The sequence below is a fragment of the Schistocerca piceifrons genome, chromosome 4, assembly GCF_021461385.2.
Source record: "Schistocerca piceifrons isolate TAMUIC-IGC-003096 chromosome 4, iqSchPice1.1, whole genome shotgun sequence".
NCBI lineage: Eukaryota > Metazoa > Arthropoda > Insecta > Orthoptera > Acrididae > Schistocerca > Schistocerca piceifrons.
The window spans coordinates 173,466,744-173,491,845 of NC_060141.1; the positions used below are offsets into that span (position 1 = coordinate 173,466,744).

Genomic DNA, 25,102 nt, shown 5'->3' on the forward strand with positions numbered 1-25,102 from the left:
GGCTTGAACTCTGGGGGGAGAGGAATGATAGATGTGGTGTGACATCCTGAAAATCAGTGAAGAAATGATAGCATGAGATTAAGTGCTTAAATGAGTAGGAGAGAAATGCAGTTTAGGAATCGCCGTTGTAGAAATGTATGTCAGTCTAAATGTAAGTAGTAGAGGACCTCGACTGGAGAACGTAGATCAAATCATCAATGGGTCAATAGCTGCTGAAAATTTCTTGGAGGTCGTTTTTCTGTGTAGAATGTTCTTTTCCTTTCAGAAAAAAAACTGTTTGATTATTTAGCAATTAGCAAATTTCGCCCCGTTGGGTGTTATCAAGCTGTTTCACAATAAAAATTCGTATTGTTGCAGCATGTCATATTTCTCTCATGAGTGTGGAGAAAAGCGTTCAATAGGGTTCTTAATAAGTTTTGCATAATCACAGTACGTACGGCCACAACTATCACAGATGAGAAATCCATGCCTAAATGTAAAACGTTACATAATCCATTAAGACTGGCTCTTTTCCCATTTTACATGTGGACTAAATATCTGTGTTATTTGTATCCATACGTACTGAGGTTGTGTGAAATTCCTGTTACGTAAGGCACCAGATGTTGCTTTTCCTCTCGCTGATGTGTGCTATGTAACATACGGCAAGCATACGAATTTTTATTGTGATGCTTCCTGATAATATCCAAGGTGGTGTAACTAGCTTTCTGCGAAATAATGAAATTAAGTGTGGGTTTCAAAACGAAAAAAAAGTTATGTAAGAAAATTACTTCCTGCAATAAATTATAAAGACGTCCACTGTAACTCTGACTCGGTTTTACCTTCCTCTTTAAAACTGACTCACTCTCGACAGAGCAACGCGAACCTGCTAACACATATATGCAATCGTCACCCCCAAACTCTTACTTACCAAGTGACATGAATTCCAGCTTGATCACGCCACCGTAACTTTCGCCCATGCGCATGGCGGTGGACTTTGGAAATGAATCTCGTATTCTTGTAATAAAAACAATAATGGTCATTATTACAATACAATGGACTTTATTTAAGAAAATTCATTTAAATATTCAAATAGGGTAAGTCTGGAATAACGGACACTTTCAATAAGGCATCCTTCTTAGAAAACATTACAATTTTTTTACTTGTTTTGTTACTTTACTGATTCGAGTTTGAACACATGTAGTCACGTAAATGTCGCCATAATTATAAATACGAAAAAACAGTTTTCAATAGCCAGTTATTTGTGATATCATTAACACTTATTTTGTGACTTCTATTCTTAGTATTTGCAGTTGGGATCCAAGAAGAGGCCATGTGTTTCGTAAACATGTTTATTACATTCCCCACTCATTGTCATTGCGTTATGGACACCGCTTATAGCGTGTTCTTTTAGTAGGTTTTCTTGTTGTCACTGATTTTGACGCACTTGCCACATCTTCAACGTATGAATGCATTCAAAGAGAATCTTCTGTTCTTCGAAAACGCTTTGTTAATGCAACGTTTTCTGCTACCAGTGACTCCGCAAGTTAGGCCATCGGCATACCGCCTCTCAGTATTTGGCTTTTATATTACTTCATTTTGAAGCATTAACCAAAACACCATTTCAAGTGAACCTGTTATGTCGCTTACGCTGCTGCTTATATATCTGACTGATAACTCTTGCGGTACTGTTGACGACATAATATTTATGTGTCATCAGTCTTCTAACGGGTTTGATTCGGCCGCCCACGAATTTCTCTCTTGTGCCAACCTTTTCATTTCAGAGTAGCACTTACAATTATTTGCTGGAAGCATTCCAATCTCTGTCTCCCTCTTGAGGTTTTACCATCTAGGCTCTCTCTAATACTATGGAATTTATTATCTGATGTCTCAACAGATGTCCTACCATCCTGTCCCTTGTTCTTTTCAATATTTTCCGTATGTTCCGTTTTTCCTCGTGGACACTGCGGAGAAAATCCTCGTTCCGTATCACTCCACCTTCTGTCGCACCACATCTCAAATGCTTCGATTCTCATCTGTTCCAGTTTCCCCACAGTCCATGTTTCACTACCGTAACATGCTGTGCTCCAAACGCACATTCTCACAAATTTCTTCCTCAGATTAAAGTGTACGTTCAATACTAGGAGACTTCTCTTTGCCGAGGAATGTCCTTTTTACCAGTGCTAGTCTGCTGTTGATGTTCTCCTTACTCCGTCCGTCTTGGGTAATTTTGCTGCCTCGGTAGAAGAATTCCTTAACTTGATCTGGTTCGTAGTAACCAATCCTGATTTTAAGTTCCTTGTTGTTCTCATTTCCGCTACTTTTTATTCCCTTCGTCTTTGTTCGACTCACTCTCAGACCATATTCTGCAGTCATTAGACTGTCCATTCCATCCAGCACAATCTGTAATTCTTATTCACTTTCACTGAGGATAGCAGTGTCATCAGCGAATGATATCACTGATATCCTATACCCCCAAAATTTAATCCTACTCCATTTTTTTTGTCTTGCATCCATTATCAACCACAACGTCAGAAACGCCTCCCTCGTGCCTTTTCCTTTCGTAGAGCCGAACCGATAGTCGTATAACACATTCTCAATTTGCTTTTCCATTTTTCTGTAAATTTTTCTACTCAGTAGCTTGTATGCATGAGCTGTTAAGATGATTGTGTGATCATTCTCGCACCTGTCAGCTCTTGCATTTTTCGGAATAATGTATACGCTGTTAGCCCGAACGTCAGATGGTACGTCACCAGATTCGTACATTCTACCCAAAAGCATGAATAGTTGTTTTGTTGTCATTCCACCAACGATTTTAGAAATTCTGATAGAGCATTATCTGTCCCTTCTGCCTTGTCTGATCTTAAGTCTTCCAGATCTCTTTTAAATCCTTATTCTAATAGTCGATCCCCTATCTCTTCTATAACCACTCTTATTTCTTTTGGTATCAAATCAAACAAATCTTTCCCCTAAGAGAGGTTTCAGTGTATTATTTCCACCTATCCGCATTCTCCTTTCTTTTTAGCAGTGGAATTCCCGCTGCACTCTTAATGTTACCAACCTTGCTTTTAATTTCACAGGAGGTTGTTTTGACTTCCCTATATGCTGGGTTAATCCTTTTGACAATCGTTTCTTTTTCGTTTTCTTCACATTTCTCATGCAGCCATTTCGTTTAGCTTCCCTGAACTTCCTATTTATTTCATTCCTAAGTGATTTATATTTCTGAATTCCTGAATTTCCCTGAACCTTTCTTGTATTTCTTTCTTTCATCGACTAACTGAAGTATGCCTTCCTTTATCCGTGCTTCCTTCGCAGTTGCTTTCCTATACCTAAGGTTTCCTTTCCAGCCTCGTTAATTGCCCTTTTTAGAGATGTTCATTCCTCTTCAGCTGTACTGCCTACTGAGATATTCCGCGTTGTAATATCCACAGTTTTAGAGAACTTAAAGCGTTTCTCTTTATTCTTTATTAATTCCACATCCCACTTCTATGCGCATTGACTTTTACTGACTTGTTTCTTAAACTCCAGCCTACACTTCGTCACTACTAAATTGCAATCTGAGTTTCTGTCTGCTCCTAGCTATGCCTTACAGTCCAGTACCTAATTTCGGAATCTCTGCCTATCCGTAACGTAATCTGAAATCTTCCGTTATCTCCAGGCTTTTCCAGGCACACCTCTTCTTCCTGTGATTCTTGAATAGAGTATTCGCTATTGCAAGCTGAAATTTATTGCGGAGTTCGTCTCTCTACCCTCACATTTCTAATACCTAGGCCATATTGTCCAGTAACCCTTTCTTCTACTCCTTTCCTTACAATCGCGTTCCAATCCCCCTTGACTATTAGATTATCATCTCACCTTTACGCACTGAATTACCCATTCAGTATCCTGATACACTTCCTCTACCTTTTCGTCTTCCATTTGCTACGTTGGCATGTATAGCTAAACTATCGACGTCGGCGATGGCTTGCTGTAGAATCTGATGAGAACAACCTTACTACTGAGCTATTCGCAGCAACTCACCCTCTGCCCTACCTTCCTATTCATAGCGAATCCTGCTCCCGTTGTACCATTTTCTGCTGCTGTTGATATTACCCTATAGTCATTTGCTAAGAAAACTCTGTCGAATTTCTATTTCACTTCAATGACTACATTGTATCTGGAGTGTTCCTTATCATTTACCTTTACCGATTTTCTAGTTTCCCTGTCATGTTCTAATTTCTGACATTTCACACCCCGACGCTTAGAACGTAATCCTTTCGTTGGTTGTTCACTCTTTTTCTCATGATAACCTCCCCCATTGGCGGTCATCCCCCCCCACCCCCTACCGGAGATCTGAATTCGTGACTATTCCGGAATCTTTGCAAAAGGAGAGATCATCATGACACTTCTACAATTACAGGCCACATGTCCTGTGGATACGCGTTACGTGTCTTTAATGCAGTGGTTTCCATTGCCTTCTGCATCCTCCTGTTGTTGGTCATGAGTGATTCTTCCTGCATGAAGTGGAGTTTCCCATTCAAAGGGTGAGAGAGTGCCATTTCTTCAACATCTTCGACACGGTCGTTGGCAGAATGAGAGTAACTTCTTGTATTTGAAATATTCAGCCACCATCACTGATGATTTTTATTCAAAATTTAAGCAGTGATATAGTTCAAACCCAGAACCAAGGTCATTTTGATTAGTAATCAAATATGCTACGTATGGACCGTGGGAGCAACGCAACTGCTAATCTATATAATCAATATTAAGAAAGACTGTACTCACTTCACTGTCATCAAAACACTTTGAAAGTCTTCTTTCACTTGTCCTTCATCGCTGAGGAATTAACTAATTCTCCAAACTCAACATCAGTAGTTTAATTGTAATCGCGTCACAATTCAAAAGGAGCTGAAATAGTAAAGAATGAAATACACGGACGAAAAAAATGTGACATCAAAATATAATTAGTGTAGAATAATCAACTTTCGAGAATACGGCTGTCTTGTTAATGTAGTTAAGCGATTAACATTGCAGTATCGGAGGCAACTGTAGCCACGAGATACGCCATTTGCAATTGTGAAATACTGATACATTTATAATCGGCTTAACAGCCTGAATGTTGAGTACAAGTATGCAGACGTGCATGCATTGTGTTGTACAGGTGCCGGATGTCAGTTTTTGATATGGAGTTTCACCCATGTTGTACTAGGCCAGTCAGTACAGGTTAGGTTAATGCTGCTTGTGGATGACACTACAATTGTCGTCCGATGATATCCCATATGTGCTCGATTGGAGACTGAATGAGCAGGTCAAGACAACACGTCGACATTCTGCAGAGCATATTGGATGACATCAACGGGTCGTGGGTTAGCGTTGTCCAGTTGTAAATCACCCCATGGAATGTTGTTCATGGACGGCAGCACAACAGGTCGAATCACCAGACTGACGTACAAATCTTCAGTCAGGGCACATGGCATAACCACGAGAGTACTCCTGCTGTCATATGAAATAACACGCCATCCCATAACTCTGTTTATAGACCCAGTGTGTCAGCACGCAGACAGGTTTGTTGAAGAACCTCAGCAGCCCTCTTTTTAGCCGGCCAGTGTAGCCGTGCGGTCTGGGTGCTTCAGTCTGGAACTGCGTGACCGCTCCGGTCGTAGGTTCGAATCCTGCCTCGGGCATGGATGAGTGTGATGTCCTTAGGTTAGTTAGGTTTAAGTAGTTCTAAGTTCTAGGGGACTGATGACCACAGAAGTTAAGTCCCATAGTGCACAGAGCCATTTGAACCATTTGAACCCTCCTTTTAACCAACTCTATACCATCACTGGCACCAAGACAGAAACAGCTTTCACTATGAAACACAACAGACCTCCACCCTGTCCTCCAATGAGCTCTCGCCTGACACTGCTTAAGTTGCAGTTGGAATTGTTTTGGGATCAGTGGTACGTACGCAACAGGGAGTCTGGTTTGGAGCTGCCGTTCAAGTAACGGATTTGTAACAGTTCGTTGCGTCATTGTGGTGCCAGCTTCTGCTCAAATTGCAGCTGTAGATGTAGTACGCCCAACATCGTGATCTTCCCTCTCGGTAGTGCCACGTGGCCGTTTGGAGCACAGTCTTATTGCAACCGTACATTCTCGTGACTACCGCTGCCAGCAGTCACATACAGTGGCTACATTCCTTCCAAGCCTTTGTGCAGTATCGCAGAAGGAACACCTAGCTTCTCGCAGCCGTATTACACGCCCTCGTTGAAACTGAGTTAGTTGACAATGGTGTCTTCATCGCCTTAAAGGCATTCTTGAGAAACGTCAACTTAGCAATCTCAAAGGTAACTAACGCTCACGACCCTTGTGGCGTGTATTTAAAGCAAACTGGAGATGCATACTCAAAGTGGTGCTATCATCGACACTGTTACGCGACTGATGCTAAATCTGAGTAGGCATTATCTTTCAGATCTAGAAACACGCCTACCAACTTTCGTTTATATTGCACTACTTTATTCTCCGAAAATTATGTGGAAATTGGAAAGGGGTATACGAAACACATAGAAGCTTTGCCGAGGGGGGGTGTGGCCCCCCTGGATGCCTGCCTGCCGTGGGCTGTGGTAAGGATGGGAAAAACCGGACCTTTGAAACCGATACGTGTATTTTAATTCTGACTAATCGGTATTTGTTTGGTGTCGGTTATAATGGGCGATTTTAATTTTTTACTAATAACCGAATAAAAAACCGAATTATCTGTTAGCCTTATCGTCAGTGCTAGAATGTTCAGTTCTTAGAAAAACCCTTTTTTAAAAAAGGGGTGATTTTTATTCGTATTAATTAGTTTGGATTGAAATATTGCGTTATCATAGAACATGTCTGGCAAAAACGATCAGTGCTACTTTAATAACAACAAAAATATGTCATAAGAATTTATACAGCATTGGCTGAGACAATAAAGTGCCTGTTGCCGTGTGTCATGGCCTACAGTACGCGCTTACGTGTAGTGTGCAACACTTGGCTCCCACATGATCTGTACAGCAGTTTCTTACTATATTCGCCGGATAATCGTCGTGCTGAAGAATGGCACTTCCGTAATGTGGAAATAGGTTTACGAAGTGACATACAACGAAGTTCAGTGCTTCATTTTGCTTTGAAAGATGAAAGATTTTTCTGCCATTTCTATGAAACGATAAAAGGAGAAGGAAATTATAGTAACAGTAATAGAGTAAAAACTCAAGAAGAGTTCATTCGTAGTATAGAATAAAGGCAGAAAGAGGCTGATCTGCTGCCTGTCTCTGCTTGGATCCCTCGAAAGCGGACAAATTAACACTAAAAATAGACTCCTCCAACTACAATTTTCACACTTTACCACTGATTATATTTTGTAATGTCCAAGTAGTCGATAGATACCCCTTTATAATATGATTTCTGAACAGAATTTCAAAAATTGAGAATCGTTATTGTTGTTTTTTCTTTTGGTAGTATTCAATCACTTATCACTTTTCGAGAAAATCAGCGAACGGTGCACGGACTGATCTTTCTATTATTTGGCTATTTAGTTTAATAGTTGTTATGGCGTAAAGTCAGCACCGACGCGTCGGTCGGGAACGAAAGAGAAGAGACGGCTGTCAGAAGAGATCAACCAATCGCACAGTGACCGAACCTCCCTCCAGGACGACAACGCGACAGCAGTTGCCCCTATGCGATGAGCACATAAACGCCACCACTGACTGGTGACGACCCAGTTCGATAGCAGCTTTAAGGGTAGCCACCTGCATAGCAGCGTCAACGATAGACTTTGATGGCATATATGAAGATAATAACTGTACTCGAAAGAACAGATACCATTGATGAGCGTGCAGCTTCTCTAGAATAAATGATAATTAATTGAAACCAGTAGCTGCCGACCGGTGTTTCTGACATACCTTGATGGGGACAGCTGAAGATGTGTGCCCCGAACGGAATTCGAACCCGGTATCTCTGGCTTACATGGCAGACACTCTATCCATCTGAGTCACCAAGGACACAGATGAACAGAGCGACTGCAGGGACTTATCCCTTGCACGCTTCCCGTGAGACCCACATTCCAAACTGTCCACAATCTACATACGTAATGTTCCTAATAGGTACTTTGCACATCCACTCATTACTCGCGCCTACTAATGTGACGATTCCCTTAAGAGTTTGGGAAACCAGGGCGCATTCGCACGGATGAAGGTCAATGGCCGGGTACCCATTTAACTATATATCAAGATAGAAACTGTTCTCGAAAGAACAGATACCACTGATGAACCTGCAGCTTCTCTAGAATAAATGATAATTAACTGAAACCCTCAGCTGCCGACAGGTGTTGTGGACATACCTTGTGGGGACAGCTGAAAATGTGTGCTCCGACCTGGACTCGAGCCCGGGCTGTCCTGCTTAAATGGCAGATACTCTATCCATCTGAGCCACGGAGGACACAGATCAATAGCGCGACTGCAGGGACGTATCCCTTGCACGCTTCCCGTGAGACACACATTCCCAAATGTCCACAATCTACATACATCATGTCCTAATAGACGGGAAGCGTGCAAGGGGGAAGTCCCCACAGTCGCGCTATTCATCTGTGTCCTCGGTGGTTCAAATGGATAGAGGGTCTGCCATGTAAGCAGGAGATCCTGGGCTCGAGTCCCGGTCGGAGCACACATTTTCAGGCCGGCTGGGGTGGTCGAGCGGTTCTAGGCGCGACAGCCTGGAACCGCGCGACCGCTACGGTCGCAGGTTCTAATCCTGCCTCGGGCATGGAGGTGTGTGATGGCCTTAGGTTAGTTAGGCTGAAGTAGTTCTTAGTTCTAGGGGACTGATGACCTTAGTCCCATAGTGCTCACAGCCATTTGAACTCAAACATTTTCAGCTGTCCTCATCAACGTATGTCAACAACGCCTGTCGGCAGCTGCGGGTTTCAATTAATTACCATTTACTTCGATATCAGTTCAGGAAAGACTTTTGTGAACTAGAGATGAACAATCACTGCCAGGACTCATTATTTCGTATGTCGACCTTTGCTTGTGACACATCTGCATAACTGCCAAAGTTAAGTGTGGTAATTTTCGTATTGTAATAAAACTCATTAGTACGACTTGTCTGACTGTTTGTCTAGCGAACCGATAATGCAGAATTCCTAGACGCAAAAAGATTGATGACGAGGCTGGACAAAACAGTAGTTTTATTACATGTATCTTGAAACTGAGAAAGTCAAAATGACTCAATCTTTGTTCGATTTCTACGTGTACTACCGGAAATAGTGCGAATGAAACCGGAACATCTACACTACTGGCCATTAAAATTGCTACACCAAGAAGAAATGCAGATAACAAACGGGTATGCATTAGACAAATATATTATACTAGAACTGACATGTGATTACATTTTTACGCAATTTGGGTGCAAAGATCCTGAGAAATCAGTACCCAGAACAACCACCTCTGGCCCTAATAACGGCCTTGATACGCCTGGGCATTGAGTCAGACAAAGCTTGGATGGCGTGTACAGGTACAGCTGCCCCTGTAGCTTCAAGACGATACCACAGTTCATCAAGAGTAGTGACTGGCGTATTGTGACGAGACAGTGGCTCGGCCACCATTGATCAGACGTTTTCAGTTGGTGAGAGATCTGGAGACAGTGTTGGCCAGGGCAGCAGTTGAACATTTTCTGTATCCAGAAAGGCCCGTACAGGACCTGCAACATGCGGTCGTGCATTATCCTGCTGAAATGTATTCTTTCGCAGGGATCGAATGAAGGGTAGAGCCGCGGGTCGTAACACATCTGAAATTTAACGTCCACTGCTCAAAGTGCCGCCAATGCGAACAAGAGGCGACCGAGACGTGTAACCAGTGGCACCCCATACCATCACGCCGGGTGATACGCCAGTATGGCGATGACGAATACACACGCTTCCAATGAGCACTCACCGCGATGTCGTCAAACACGGATTTGACCATCATGACGCTGTAAACAGAACCTGGATTCATCCCAAAAAATGACATTTTGCCATTCGTGCACCCAGGTTTGTCGTTGAGTACACCATCGCAGGCGCTCCTGTCTGTGATGCAGCGTCAAGGGTAACCGCAGCCATGGTCTCCGAGCTGATAGTCCATGCTGCTGCAAACGTCGTCGAACTGTTCGTGCAGATGGTTGTTGTCTTGCAAACGTCCCCATCTGTCGACTCAGGGATCGAGACATGGCTGCACGATCCGTTAGAGCCATGCGGATAAGATGCCTGTCAACTCGACTGCTAGTGATACGAGGCCGTTGGGATCCAGCATGAAGTTCCGTATTACCCTCCTGAACCCACCGATTCCATATTCTGCTAACAGTCATTGGATCTCGACTAACGCGAGCAGCAATGTCGCGCATTCGATAAACCGGAATCGCGATAGGCTACAATCCGACATTTATCGAAGTCGGATACGTGATGTTACGCATTTATTGTCCTTACACGAGGCATCACAACAACGTTTCACCAGGCAATGCCGGTCAACTGCTGTTTGTGTATGAGAAATCGGTTGGAAACTTTCCTCACGTCAGCACGTTGTAGGTGTCGTCACCGGCGCCTACCTTGCGTGAATGCTCTGAAAAGCTAATCATTTGCGTATCACAGCATCTTCGTCCTGTCTGTTAAATTTGGCGTCTGTAGCACGTCATCTTCGTGGTACAGCAATTTTAATGGCCAGTAGTGTATTATTTCAAGTACTGGTTATTTTGAACGGTTTCCGTAGTCAGATTAAACTGTTGTGAAGTGAACCCGGTGTAACCGAAAACCGGTGGTTCCAGCGACAACCGCCACTCCTAGGCTGTGGACGTGGTGTGGCTGGAGGAGCGCCGACCGCGCTGCGTCGCCATGGCCCGTCGTGGAGTGTCATGTCCTGGCCCACCAGCGCCGCTGGGACATTTGTCGCGCTGCAGAGATGAGATACACATCGTGGGCAAACAGCCGGACGGGCGGGCTGATCGATGCGGCCGCCGATGGCCGGCCTGGGAGACGGCTGCCCGTGCAAAAACCGCCGCCATCACTGTGCGCCCAACACCCCAGGGGCGCCCGCGACAAACAGGCCAGCGGGCAGCGGGCTGCGCTGCTGCCTCCAATATCTGCACTTCCCCCTCTCCCTCTCTCTCTCTCTCTCTCTCTCTCTCTCTCTCTACTTCCCTCCCTCTCTGTCTCGCTTCATCGGACCGCATTGGAGCGCTTCGCTAACTTTCATTTAGCTGTGGAAAACAGGACAGCAAAAGCAACACAAAATTTCCTGTTCGCTATATAAAAATTTGTGACAGGTTTACCAACGAAAGTGCTACGACGTTTAATTTTCAGACCGTCATGTACAATGATGTCTAGGTCCTATGGACGCTCGAGTAAAGGAAATCTGCCATGTCCGTATTCCGCATTTTCAAATACTAAAAATTCAGTGATCTTTTTGAAAAACTACGGTTATATTTTGCATGTTTAATTAGCGATACAAATCTAATGAAGCCATCACAAAAGCATTAAGCTGCGGGTGAAGAAGTTAGATATAGCGGAACCAGGGAAGACTACGAACAGTGACAGTGTGCCTGTTTCCAGTCCCATGTCGCTGTTTCGATCTTTTGTGTAGTTTGTAGGGCTTGTCAGGCAAATTTAATAAACCACCTAATATGTAGAGCCATTTGAATCCTACAATACCTTGAACTTCCTCCAAATCATCAATTCACAAACAACTTCTTTCCCATTCATAAAGCCGTTGGAGTTGGACGGACGCTTAACAAACCATACGACATTAATCCCCATTACGGTCGGAGAAAGGCAATGGCATACCACCTCCACTAGGACCTTGCCTAGTACGGCGGTGCGGGTCTCTCGCATCGTTCCCCTACGCTCCATCGCGGAGTATGGGACTTCATCATCATCATCATCACGTCACGTCCATACTTCGTCTGGTCTATAGTGTCACAGCGAAAATACAAGAAACTTGCCATTTTATTATTATTGTTTTTATTATCATTATTTTTTGGTTTTTAAAATGGCTCTGAGCACTATGGGACTTAACATCCATGGTCATCAGTCCCCTAGACTTAGAACTACTTAATCCTAGCTAACCTAAGGACATCACACAACACCCAGTCATCACGAGGCAAAGAAATTTTTGGTTTTACAGAAGGCGTAAATGAACACTTCCTCAAAGCAAAGCACTGACATTTCATATTGTTCTACATGCCTGTTACTAATAGGCTTCCTGCTGGGCGTACAGACAGATAAGAATGACAGCATCAATCGCAGGTACGTTTATATGTGGGTAAAGGCAAGGTAATGCATGTAATAAAGGGAATGGAACCTCATGGTATCTCATTAGAAGGTTAGTGGTGAACACCTTGAGCACTTTGCAGGGTCTTTACACATAATAACAACAAGTGATATGAAATGTGACGATAACTTAAAGTCTGGAGTATGGAAGGGATGGGTCCGATGGAAGGCTTCTCGCAAATTGTACACCATATGAAGGGCTTATTTCAGTAGTGGTACGAGTCCATTACCTCCAATTTTCTGTCTATAATGCTTCTGAAATTAATGAGCCAAACAAACAGAAATAAAGGTTCATCTCTAGCAAGAAATCCTATGCTTGAATATTTCTGGTATCACAACTGCAGATTTTTCAGCGCTCATTTAATTTTAGGACTCTGTAACAATTCCAAAGAAGATAAGTATTGACGGGTGTATTACCAAATCATCTCTTCTGCATGTCAGATTTGTAAAATCCTGAGACTAATTATTTATGGAAGATTGGAAGAAGTGGTAGGAAGATATCCCAGCGAAGGCCAGTTTGGGTTCTGGAGAAACTCGTGGTGTCCATAAAGTCCTTCCAAGAATTCAAAATTTTATAATACAAGTTAATCAGAATTCAAATATGTGAAATTAAGTGAAAAATGGGACTTCAATATTTTCGAATGTATTTGTCCCAATCAATTTACCTCTGAAATGGCACTGTGAGTTGCACAAAGGGCCTTAAGACGCTACTCGAATTGTTGCCATGTTTACTGTGTCAGATCCTCATCCTCTGAGGCCAACGATGTCCCGTACTTTTGTTCAATACACAATACATTTTTAAATAACCTCTTAGAAATCGAGGGAATTGATGTATAGTAATCTAGGTGGCCAGTGAAGTGGGTCGGCCCTGTCAGTCCCTCCTTAGGGAAATTTTTCATCTAAGAATTTATGTACAAGCAGTCTCCAGTGTAACTGGCACAAACTTGCTGGAAAATCATGGTTGGTGGAAGTCTGTGTCGTTTTAATGCCGCTCATTCCACCCAAAAGTCCAGGTAAACATCTACAGTTACTGATTTCAGGTCGAAGATAAACGGGCAAATCTTTACAGAATATTAGGAACCACATACTTATCTTCGGACTACCTAGCTGAAGTTACCTAGTTCCACTGGGGTTTTCTGGAAGCACGCCATTAATCTAAACACTCAATGTGCCTTTTCTTGAGAGGTAGATCGTTCTTATAGAGCTTGGTTCACAGTATTTCAACCTTTAATAGGGCACCTCTAAATCATAAATATTACTATAAACTTTATTACTCGCTGACGGCGTAGTACAGTTCTGATGAAAGTATTGCATTAATACCCTTTGCGATAAATTTGGGAAATTATAAAGCGATTTTATCCATTGCTGTATCGCGACAGTGTAGACACTACCACTCATCTTAGAAGATATATTGAAAAAAGGCCTACCTTCCTAGAATTTGTAGATTTAGAAGAGTTTGACTGAAATATTTTGTTTGCGATGTTGAAGTTATAACGGTTATCGCTATCAAAACTTCTGCAGAACCCAGTATAGGACATGAAAGGAAGACTGTAATTGAGAAGTAAGCGATACAGGGCTATTATTCCTCATGTTATTCACATCGAACACTGAGAAAACTGCAAAGGAAATCAAAGAGGCACTTGAAAACAGAATTTAAGACCAGAAAACTTTGCAGTTTGCCGACGAGATTGTAATTCTGTCAAAGATAGCAATGGGCTTGGACGAAGAATTGAATGGACTGGATATTACTTAAATGGGTCAATAAGGTGAACACCAACAAAAGTAAACAAAAGGTAATGAAGTGTATTAAACATTTAAGTCAGACGATGCAGAGAGAATTGGAGCAGATAAAGAGACGCTGAAAGTCTTAGATGAGTTTTTATATTTGAGGAGCAAAACAAACTGATATGGAAGAAAGATTGACGCTAGCAAGAAAAACATTCTAGAAAAAAGAAACTTTTTAAGGGCGGTAGGACGTCAAACGGGCCGACTTGGAGCAGGAGAGGCACCACAGGACATTTTAATTTCCACTGTCTATACTTTTACAAATAAATTCATAAAACTTTGTCACCATGACCAGGAAGGATTCGGGATTCACACTCATAGCAATGGAAGTTCAAAAACATAACAAAATAAATTGTTTTATATGTGAAATTTCATCATTTTTTCGCTTCCTATTGGCTGCATTTGTTGCTATAGGTATATTTTTCTTCACAAGTAAGAGAGATTCATTGATGAATTTTGCACAGCATAGAAACCATACTTACAGGTGTATGAAACTCCAGAATTTCCCAAACCTATTAAAAACTGTGGTAAAAATTGAGATAATTAACTACAAAATTTGATTTTTTTCTAAACAAAAAGTTTAAAACGTAAAAGCTCATTCATTTTTTCATAAATTAAATTAACACTATAAGTAAATTTAAATATTTTCTGAAAGTACTTACTTAGGTGGTAGCTTTGAAGTTGACTATAAACACTGTAGACATAAAGAGAATAGTGGCTTTCGACATATGGTCGTACAGCGCAATTATGATGATTAGTTTGGTAACCTTACAACGAAGAGGCATTGGATCGGTTCGTGGAGAACAGACGTTCGTGGCATATCTTCACTAAATGGGGTATTAGGTGGCTAGGACACGTCGTGAGTCATCAAAGAATAGTGACTCCAGTAATGGGGAGAAGTATAGGGGATGGAAATTGTTGGAGGGGAACAGGGCTTGTCTACAATAAATGGGTTCCAATTGATATATTATTCGACCAAAATATTATTACTGCATCTGGGAATGAGGGTGCTTCGATCAGCTCGTGCGTTTATCTGTGCGCTTGAACCCCACCAGTGTAGGCTCTACCGCTTTAATCAACGGACAAGTTGCTCGTGGATCCATTAATACTTCCACAGCATACACAACAGTCGAAAAAATGAATGTGGCTTTTTTTTAATGTAAGGTCACCACGCATTTCCAATAACGGCCACAGGAAGGTAAGGGCAATAATATTTGGGTTGGGAAGTAGATTGCAGTAATTTTGCAAAGATGAAGAGGCTTGCTCAGGACTGAGTGACGTGGCCGACATCAAATCAGTCTTCAGACAGAAACGCCAACAGCAATAATAACAAGAAGAACACTAACAACAACAACACTAGACAGTATAAACAAACCTTTCCCAGCTCAATAAGTGATAATAGAAGAACAAAAACCTAAAAGAAAACACCGTGAGGACAAGCTCTGCTCAAGTGCAAAGAAATTAACTTTAAAAGTTTTTTGGTCACAAATCGAGAAGCAACTGGAATGAAATTTTCACTCTACAGCGGAGTGTGCGCTGATATGAAACTTCCTGGCAGATTAAAACTGCGTGCCGGACCGAGACTCGAACTCGGGACCTTTGCCTTTCGCGGGCAAGTGCTCTACCGACTGAGCTACCCAAGCACGACTCACGCCCCGTCCTCACAGCTTTAATTCTGGTACTGGCGGAATTAAAGCTGTGAGGACGGGGCGTGAGTCGTGCTTGGGTAGCACAGTCGGTAGAGCACTTGCCCGCAAAAGGCAAAGGTCCCGAGTTCGAGTCTCGGTCCGGCACACAGTTTTAATCTGCCAGGAAGTTTGAGAAGCAACTGAATTACTATGAATATTGCGTTGAAAGTTCAAAGAAATCTCAGCGCGGGCGATGGTTTACGAACTTGTGTAATCGGTTTCCGTGTCTGCCTAATCATGTTGATCCGATTCGGATGCAGAATATCGTTTTTTGTTTAGCGACAGCCTTGGCCAATTAGCCATTTTTAAGCAGTAAAAATAATCAAAGGCGTGTCGTTACAATCAACCTTTCCAGCCTGTGTCAATGTCATTTAAGCTTGCGTGTTACTTAAGATCCGTATAAGGATTTGCGAGCCCAGCACACCGTCCTATGAAACATCACTGTGTAATAAATGCTTCACAGGTCACAATTAGAGTTAAATAAATGGTGAGGAGTGGGGGGCGTGTGTATTAATGGCGTAAAATATCCTGCTGACAGCATCCCGAACCTATTGATGACGTAACACGTTGCGTGCCATCTACTGCACGTCATAGTGAGGGCAGTTACTGGTCACCTGTGGTGTGCAGAACACATGTGCATGGAGGTGAGGGTATGAAAGAGCGCACACCAAGACCATCTGCGATCCGAGGAATACTACCGTGAAATGTGTTTTCCAGATCGAGTACCACGAGATACTATAATGCGCTGATGAGACTAGCGTGCTGCGTAATCTTGTCTTTACGGGATAATTTCGCCTGGAGGAACTATTGCAATCAGCAATATGTTATCAGCAGATGAGGTGCTGTTCGACAGACGTGCTTACTGCTACAGCTCAGTTCAAGGTTTTCCGGTTTTAAAATTTTTATCCCCTATATTTTGTACCTTCAGAGCAGTCTTTGAACTTCAACCATTTGTCTAGGTATGTCTTTGGTAACCCAAACCACTCAGTTCTTCTTTTCGTCATTGCAACTGTCATTTTTCACGTTTTGTTATATAAGTCTCCGAATTATTTCTCAACAGTCAAACTTGTTTAGTAATTCTTACGAATTCCATGCTTTTCCTTCCTTCCACTTTCGAAGCTCATTCTCGAAGTCTTGTACATCAAATTGAACATATGATCATATAACCGTAATAACTTCTTTGCATCGTCGTGGTTACTGCATGAATCAAAGGTCTCCACGTAGCCTTGTTTCTGCCTGTTTCGGGAAGAAACCATAATATTTCACGCTATGAGAGGTACCCTCTGCCGTGAAATTCTCGGAGAAAGTAAATGTAGATAATATCATCATCGCTCAGTGACTCTGCCGGAAAAGTTTGAGATAAGAATTCACGGATGTGAACGTGATGCTGCGCCCCCTTAACACATCCAATCTTTTTCTTTTGAACATATTATGGACACGTGTAAGCAAATTATGTGCTCCGTGAAAGCAGCTCCCATCAATCTCCGACCACATAAACACTACAACTTACCCTTCAGTTGTATTTGTTGATCTCAAATTACTATTAGCGAATGACTTTGGCACTTCCCTATGCTTCATTATCCGGAAACGCGTATCAGTCCCATGATTAGTTACGTCTTCTATACATCATTTGAACGATTCTGTCCAAATGATGTGAATGAGTCAGTTTACAATATATGCATAATAATTACTGTTAACATTAAACAATACTTTTTTACTCCAACTCATACAAGTGTAGTTAAAAGGAAATTCTTCCTTATTTTCTCTACTACCGGCTACCAGTTTTTGAAATGGGAATTCGTTCATGCAATAGAAGGAGTTGTGCAGGAAAAAGAATTTTACGTTAGATTTAAAACATGCTTTGCTCTTTGCTACCTCTCAGACATTTTATGTTTTTGGGCAACTGATCAAAAATTTTTCTTGCTGCGTATTAAGCTGCTGTGAATGAGGAACTGAACTTGATAATCCCACCTAATAGTATCAGTAATTTTCATTGAATATGTTCGTGACTCGGAAGGGACAGTGGGTCATGGATTTGCGAGTCATGATTCAATCCTCATTCCTTACATATGTGAATGGCCTTCCACTTAACTTTCAGCAAGCAGAATTGTTACCTTTTGCACTAGTGCTATAAAAATTCCAGTAGAGATAAAGTAACATAAGAGACTGTAAATGATGATTTTCAAATAATTATTATTAATTGGTTCTCAGATTAGCATATGAGCAGGAGTGAGTAAAGTTTTTGGTGTCCATACTGCTGAATATTTGAAATGGAAGATGCATAGTACTGACATTCTCAGAAAATTAATTTCTGATACTTTCGCTCTTGGTTCAAATGGCTCAAATGGCTCTGAGCACTATGCGACTCAACTGCTGAGGTCATCAGTCGCCTAGAACTTAGAACTAATTAAACCTAACTATCCTAAGGACAGCACACAACACCCAGCCATCACGAGGCAGAGAAAATCCCTGACCCCGCCGGGAATCGAACGCGGGAACCCGGGCGTGGGAAGCGAGAACGCTACCGCACGACCACGAGATGCGGGCTTCGCTCTTGGTATTACTGCTAATATTGGAAACAAACGATTGAATCTCCTGATATACAGACAGATCCACAAAAATGTAGACCTCTTTGATAGTTGATATCTTTGGAATAAAATGACATACCGTTGTAATTTTGCGCGGTAGTGTAGTCTATTGTTTTCTCAACAGATATTTCGGAGCATTTTATAGCAGATGACAGTGTAGTAATGAATGAAGTAAGATTGTCGTTTGAGCAACGCAAGGCGGTATTGAAGTGGTACTGGAAGTACGAAAACATGATGGAGGTACACCAGCAACGGCATAAGTCATCAGTCTTCTGACTGGTATGATTTCGCGCGTTACGAATTATTCTCCTGTGTCAAACTCTTCATTTCAGAGTAGCACTTGCAAGTTACGTCCTCAATTATTTGCTGGATGTATTCAATCTATCACTTCCTCTAGAGTTTTTACCCTCTATACCTCCCTCTATTACCGTGGAAGTCATTCCCTGATGTCTTAACAGATGTCCTATTATCCTGTCCCTTCTTCTTGTCAGTGTTTTCCACATATTCGTTTCCTCTCCGATTCTGCGCAGAACCTCCTCATTCCTTACCTTATAACTCCTCCAAATTTACGACATTCGTCTGTAGCACCACATCTCAAATAGTTCGATTCTCTTCTGTTCCGGTATTTATCGTATTGTGGATAAACTTGAAGCCGACGGTACTGTTCAGGATGTGGATAAGGAGAGGTCTGGCCGACCAAAAACATGAACGAATCCAGCTTCCAGCGCTACTGTGTTGCAACATTTTAATGGGTCACCTCAAGAATCGGTGACGCAGGCTGCGGGTGAAATCGGGGTAATCCGATCAAGCGTATGACGAATTCTGAAGACTGGAAAGTAGGAAAGATGAACGGTTTGGAAGGATGGTTATCTGGTCTGACGAGACGCAATTAAAACTGAACGGAACTCTAAACCACCAAAACTGCTTGTACCGGGCTCCTGAAAATTCTCACGTTCATGTGAACAAACATGTTAACCTACAGCGTGTTAATGTGTGGTGTGGTCTGTCATTGTGCGGTTTGTTTGGCCCATTCTTCTTTGAAGGTACCGTAACTCGTGAAGTGTATCTTCAGATGCTGCAAAGATCGAATTTTACCTGCCATCCAAGGGGTGTTTGGAATGGAAGATTTTGACCTACAAGAAGAGGCGCTCCGCCTCACTACTACTTACACTTCTTGACTTCTGCCTATGGGGAATCTTCAAAAATGAAGTTTATCAACAGAAGCCACCTACACTGAACGGACCTACAAGAAACCATCGAGGCGTCCTGTCCATTTTGTATCACTAATATTGTCTATCAAAGAGTGTCTACATTTTTCTGGACCACTGTGTTTTTTGCTTATCTCCACTGAATACGGAATTCTCTGGGGTTACTCATCACTTATGAAGAAGTTATTGATTATCCAAAATCGAGCAGTAAGAATAATATGTAGTGTTCACCCGTGAGGGACATATAATTACGTCTTCAAGGAGTTTGGCATTTTAGCTGCATCGTCACACATACATACGCCATTGATATTCGTGTTAAAGTTCGAGAATAATGATCATGTCCACACCCATAGCACTAGAGGATAAAATGACCTTTATTGCCCATTCCAGTCTTGCTTTGGCCGTCAGTGCATACTCGATCTCTTTTTTCATTGCTAGCAATTCTTATGTTGTAATGTGGTACTGTACCGGAACTGAATAGATCGCATAAAAAAAAATCATACAGCCGGCAAAAATTGACTTTACTTCTCATATTGCTCACTTAAGGCGTTTCGGATTTGTTTCCATCATCAGACATCTAAAAGGTAAGATGAGAACAGATTTGTACATACAATAAGAAAAAAAATATAGCTATCACTAACAAAGTACAAAGTGCAATACATGAAAGCCTATCCATGTACATAGAGGGTCAAAGTATACGAATGTTACTATACGTATATGTAACAGAAGCTGACGAACTACTATCTGTTATAAGGAGACGGGAGGGGGGGGGGGGGGGTCAGAGCAACAAGATTGGAGACCAGAGGGCAGGGTTACATCGTGGCACCATGGTCGTAATATGTGACGTTTCGTACGAAAAAGTATCAAACTGTTTTCTTGGATGACAAAGTTTACATACCATACTTAAAAATCATGAAAAAATCCTAAGTTCCATAAAGAAAAGATGCAGGTGGCGTACAAATACATAGTATATAGAAAAATGAATGGCGTCAAGTATTACAAAGACTACCGTGGTTCATTGTTGACTGGTATCTGTAATCTTTACAAGGTAATTTATTCACAAAAGTCAGCAACAAATGAAAGAAAAAGAATTTATACGCTTCCAGGTGAAGGTACTACACGAGCAGGTCACATGTTTTTAGTAACAATAATTAAATTATGTCCTCATGGTCAACGCGTCTGGTGAAGAATAAAAAAGACAAAGGGTAATTCTCTGTAATGACACAGTTTAACAAAACAATTTATTGTGAGAGGTGAAGGTAATAGGAGGTCATAGCGAGCAGGTAAGATATAGGGAGGTATGAGACTGATGAGGGAGAATGGGGAAGTAGGAGAAAGGGGAAATAGAAAATCCAGTTCTTCGAATACTTTTATACAGTCTACAACCTTTCTAAAACAGTACGACATTTTTGTACACGGAACGTCATATATTACGCCCCTGCCCTCTGGGGGGGCCAACCTTGTCTTCCTTCCCCATGTGCCTCCGTCCGATAGCTAATAGTATGTAAACTTACGAGTATATTACATTTACATCCATAAATCTCGCATCCTGTGATCCTCTGTGCTCTTGGGTAAGTATACGTGTGTTGCATGTTGTACTTCATTAATTCCCATTACATTTTTTTCATATTCTACGTACAAATTGGTTCTCATCTTACTTTTGTGATAGCTAATGACGGAAATAAACCCGAAACACGTCAAGCGAGAAATTTTACTAATAAAGTCATTTTTCACGGGGTGTATGTCTTTTTTTGAAGCGACGTATTCGTCCTGTACACCACTACATTATAATATAACCATGGTTGCCTGCCTCCTACAAGATTTCAGTTTCAACTATATATAAATTTTTATGACCGTAACGACGATTCCCTCCTTGTAGAGACACATCATTTCACGTCCTCTACGAAGAACACACTTGAACGGGGGTTACGGCTTCAAAAGTCCAATCCACACCCGAGATGTGTACTGACTGAGGAGAACTCGTCTTCGCGTGGTCCAACGCAGAGGCGTGACGTTACGTGCTTGCTCAACTATTCGAGCGCAATTACCCGATGTCGGTTGTTGTCTCAAGACCATCTACGTTAAAGGGAACTATCAGTTATACGAATAAATTGATTGCCTGTTCCTAGGTAGCCCCTTAATCTCAGTGTTAGCGAATTTTTTCAATTGAAGGTTCTAAGAGCAGGTACTTGAAACTATAAACTAAAAGCGACAATTGTCTTCTTTACGTTGACAAACGTTTGTGTTGTGGAGACATGTCAAAGAGCAAGAAAGTCGTATTCATGAAGAACTCAATGATAACTACAGAGGAGAAGGAAGATGGCTGATTACAATTTCTGAATTTGCTGAAGAACGAATGCAATAGGTTGGGCCAGACGGTGTACTGCAATACCACCCCCATAGACTGTTACCTACACAAGGCGTCAAATCAAAATTCAAAATCAGAGCTCAATATCGTAAAAACGCTAACGGATATAGCGAGGTGTATTTTTCAATGAAGCTATTCTGTGCAGAGTAGAGAGATATGGCTAATGTGATGCTGGAGAATGCGTATTCAGCCAGCCAACATAGGTTCTGAAAACTACGATCGTTTGAAACCCAGCTCTGTCTGTTCGTCCACGAGACTCATAAAGCAGAACCCAGGTAGATTCCGTCTTCCTCCACTGGTGGAAGGCATTCGATAGAGTTCTGCATAACCGCCTAGTGAACTAAGCACGAGCATACGGAACATCAAAGCAACTGTGTGATTGGATTGAAGAATTTCTAGCAACCCGAATACAGAATGACATTACGAACGGAGAGACGACTTCAGGGGTAAAAGTAACTTCAGGCCCGCCTCAGCGGAGTGTTACAGGACTATTATGTTTCACAATATATGTAAATGACTTCCTATATAAGGTTTGAATATGCACGAGGTTTCTCGCGGTTGATGCTGTTGCATACACTGAAATCGCGAAGCTAGAAATGCTTGAAGACCTGCAGACAATCGACGCTTTGTGCAGGTAGTGACAATTAACCTTCAACATAAAAATGAAACGTGCTGCGAATACATAGATAGTAAGATCATTTATTGTATGATGTCGCCAAACACGGATGCGACCATCATGATGCTGTAAACAGAACCTGGATTCATCCCAAAAAATGACGTTTTGCCATTCGTTCACCCAGTTTCGTCGTTAAGTACACCATCGCAGGCGATCCTGTCTGTAATGCAGCGTCAAGGGTGACCACAGCCATGGCCTCCGAGCTCATAGTCCACGCTGCTGCAAACATCTTCGAACTGTTCGAGCAGATGGTTGTTGTCTTGCAAATGTCCCTATCTGTAGACTCAGGGATGGAGACGTGGCTGCACGATCCGTTACAGCCATGCGGATAAAATGCCTGTCATCTCGACTGCTAGTGATACGAGGCCGCTGGGATCCACCACGGCGTTCCGTATTACCCTCCCGAACCCACCGATTCCATATTCTGCTAACAGTCATTGGATCTCGACCAACGCTAGCGGCAATGTCACGATACGATAAACCGGAATAGTGATAGGCTATGTTGCCCCGTTTCTGAGTTATTTAGCTTAGAAGTTGTCCAATCACATAGTCGTGCGAGCAGATTCAAGCTGCTTCCAGAGGCAGTGTCGCCAAACGTGTTAATCACTCGGTTTCTTCAAACCGAAAAGACGTATCTATAACTTACCTTGCTTACAAGAATCACTTCCGAAAAAGGCGTATGGTAACTGGTAACTTACGGACGCACAGATGTCTGCTCAATTCCGCATTTTAGAGCGTGAAACTTCTTTAACATGTGCTTACAACTACCTGACTGGGTAACTTCAGTGAAAAATAATTTGAAAACAGTGCGATGTATCGAATTCTTCCCTTCATTACTATTTCTCAACACGGCCCACCCTGCAACGCCTTTTCAACCTTTTCAGATTTTCTCTGAGCACCCTGTAGACGTCGGGAGAGGTCAGCATTAGGTACGATAGTCTCAAAATCAGTAGAGCGACTGATGACTTACAAAAATATCTATTTGCAGGATATTTTATTTGCCAACGAACATAGGTTATTATTAATCAGTTGGAAATAGATTATAGAAAGTGCATGTGATGTAAATACTCTTCGAGATTCCATGAGTGACCACCGAAAGACAGTACCACAGGTTGCCGAAATGTCGAACACACAAGTCATCCATAGCTTATTAACTGGCATAAATCCACCTGATGATGTAATCCTCCGAATGCATACTGTGAAGAATAATATGTGTAAGTGGTTACAATAATTTGTATTTAGAAATGATAATCGAATCAGTCGCTGTCAATCATAGACATTTTCGCAATTGTATCTTTGTTTCTGTATAGATTAAATGCTTGTATTTCGAGATGTTTGTCGGCTGATTCCATTTATTTCAAAACTGTATGTATTACAGAGCCTGAGACAGTGCTGGCATTGAAGATTTATCGCCTGCATTCTCCCCGTCTGTAAACAGTAGCTGCGTTCGGCTACGGCGTACCCCCTGCGAGGTAGGCAACGGTGCGCGTCCGGTGGCCAGTAGCAGGCACGGGCTCTGCACAGTGGGCGGCCCGGCGCTCTGCGCGGTAACAGACGGCTGCTCGTGGCAGCGGTGCTGCTGATAGCGGGCAGGTAGCAGGTAGCAGATGGTAGCATGCAGTAGCCGGCCACTAGCCACTGCAAAGCGCCCCTCCCGTCACCACCAGGCCACCGCAGGTAATTGCTCCCCGCGGCTCGGCCAGTCCCAGTGCAGTCTGGGCTGGATCCTGGGGCATACATATTCAGTCAGAACCACTACCTCAGTGTTAACAGTAGTCCCCTTTACGTAGTAACATTCAGCACCACTTACCTCACTATTTACATTATTCAACGCAGGTTAGCAACAGCGTGAAGGTAATACGAGGGCTATCCACAAAGTACATAACGTTTTGGAATTAAAAATAAATAAAGTATTGGAAATTTTTTTAATTATATACAGATGAAAGCCACACTTAAATACTACTAGTCTACATAGTTTCCATTTAAATAAAGACACTTATCGTAGCGATGGACGAGCTTGGAATTCCTTCGTCGTAAAATTCGGCCGCCTGCGCCTTCAATCACGTGGTTACCTCTTCTTGAAGCTGTGCGTCGTCATCAAAACGCTACATAGCCAACCACTTCTTCATTGCTGGGAATAAGTGGAAGTCGCTCGGTGCCGGTCGGGACTGTACGGCGGATGAGGAAACAACTCCCACTTAAAAGATTCGAGAACTTCACGAGTGGCATTTGCCGTGTGGGCCCGGGTGTTGTCGTGAAACAGCAAGACCTTTGAGTCCAACTTTCCCCTGCGCTTGTTTTGTATTGCTCTTCTGAGGTTGTGCAGAGTTTGGCAATACCTGTGAGAGTTTATTGTAGTTTCTTTCCAGGAGATCCACAAAAATCACACCTTATCTGTCCCAAAAGGCAGTCGCCATCACCTTCCTTGCTGACATTGTCTGCATGCATTTCTTGGGTATTTGGGGGGAATTTGTGTGCCCCCACTGCACTGACTGCAATTTTGCCTCGCAGTTCACATGCTTAACCCATGTTT

General features: G+C 42.4%; 1 protein-coding gene across 1 annotated transcript in view; it reads left to right on the forward strand.

Annotated features, from left to right (window-relative positions):
* Positions 1-10,822: 10,822 nt before the first annotated feature.
* The window catches only part of LOC124795700, a 673,305-nt gene continuing 659,025 nt past the window's right edge, over positions 10,823-25,102 (forward strand). Inside the window, exon 1 of the mRNA XM_047259781.1 lies at positions 10,823-10,996. Coding sequence (XP_047115737.1) covers positions 10,823-10,996 — 174 coding nt within the window. The remainder of the gene's footprint in view (positions 10,997-25,102) is intronic.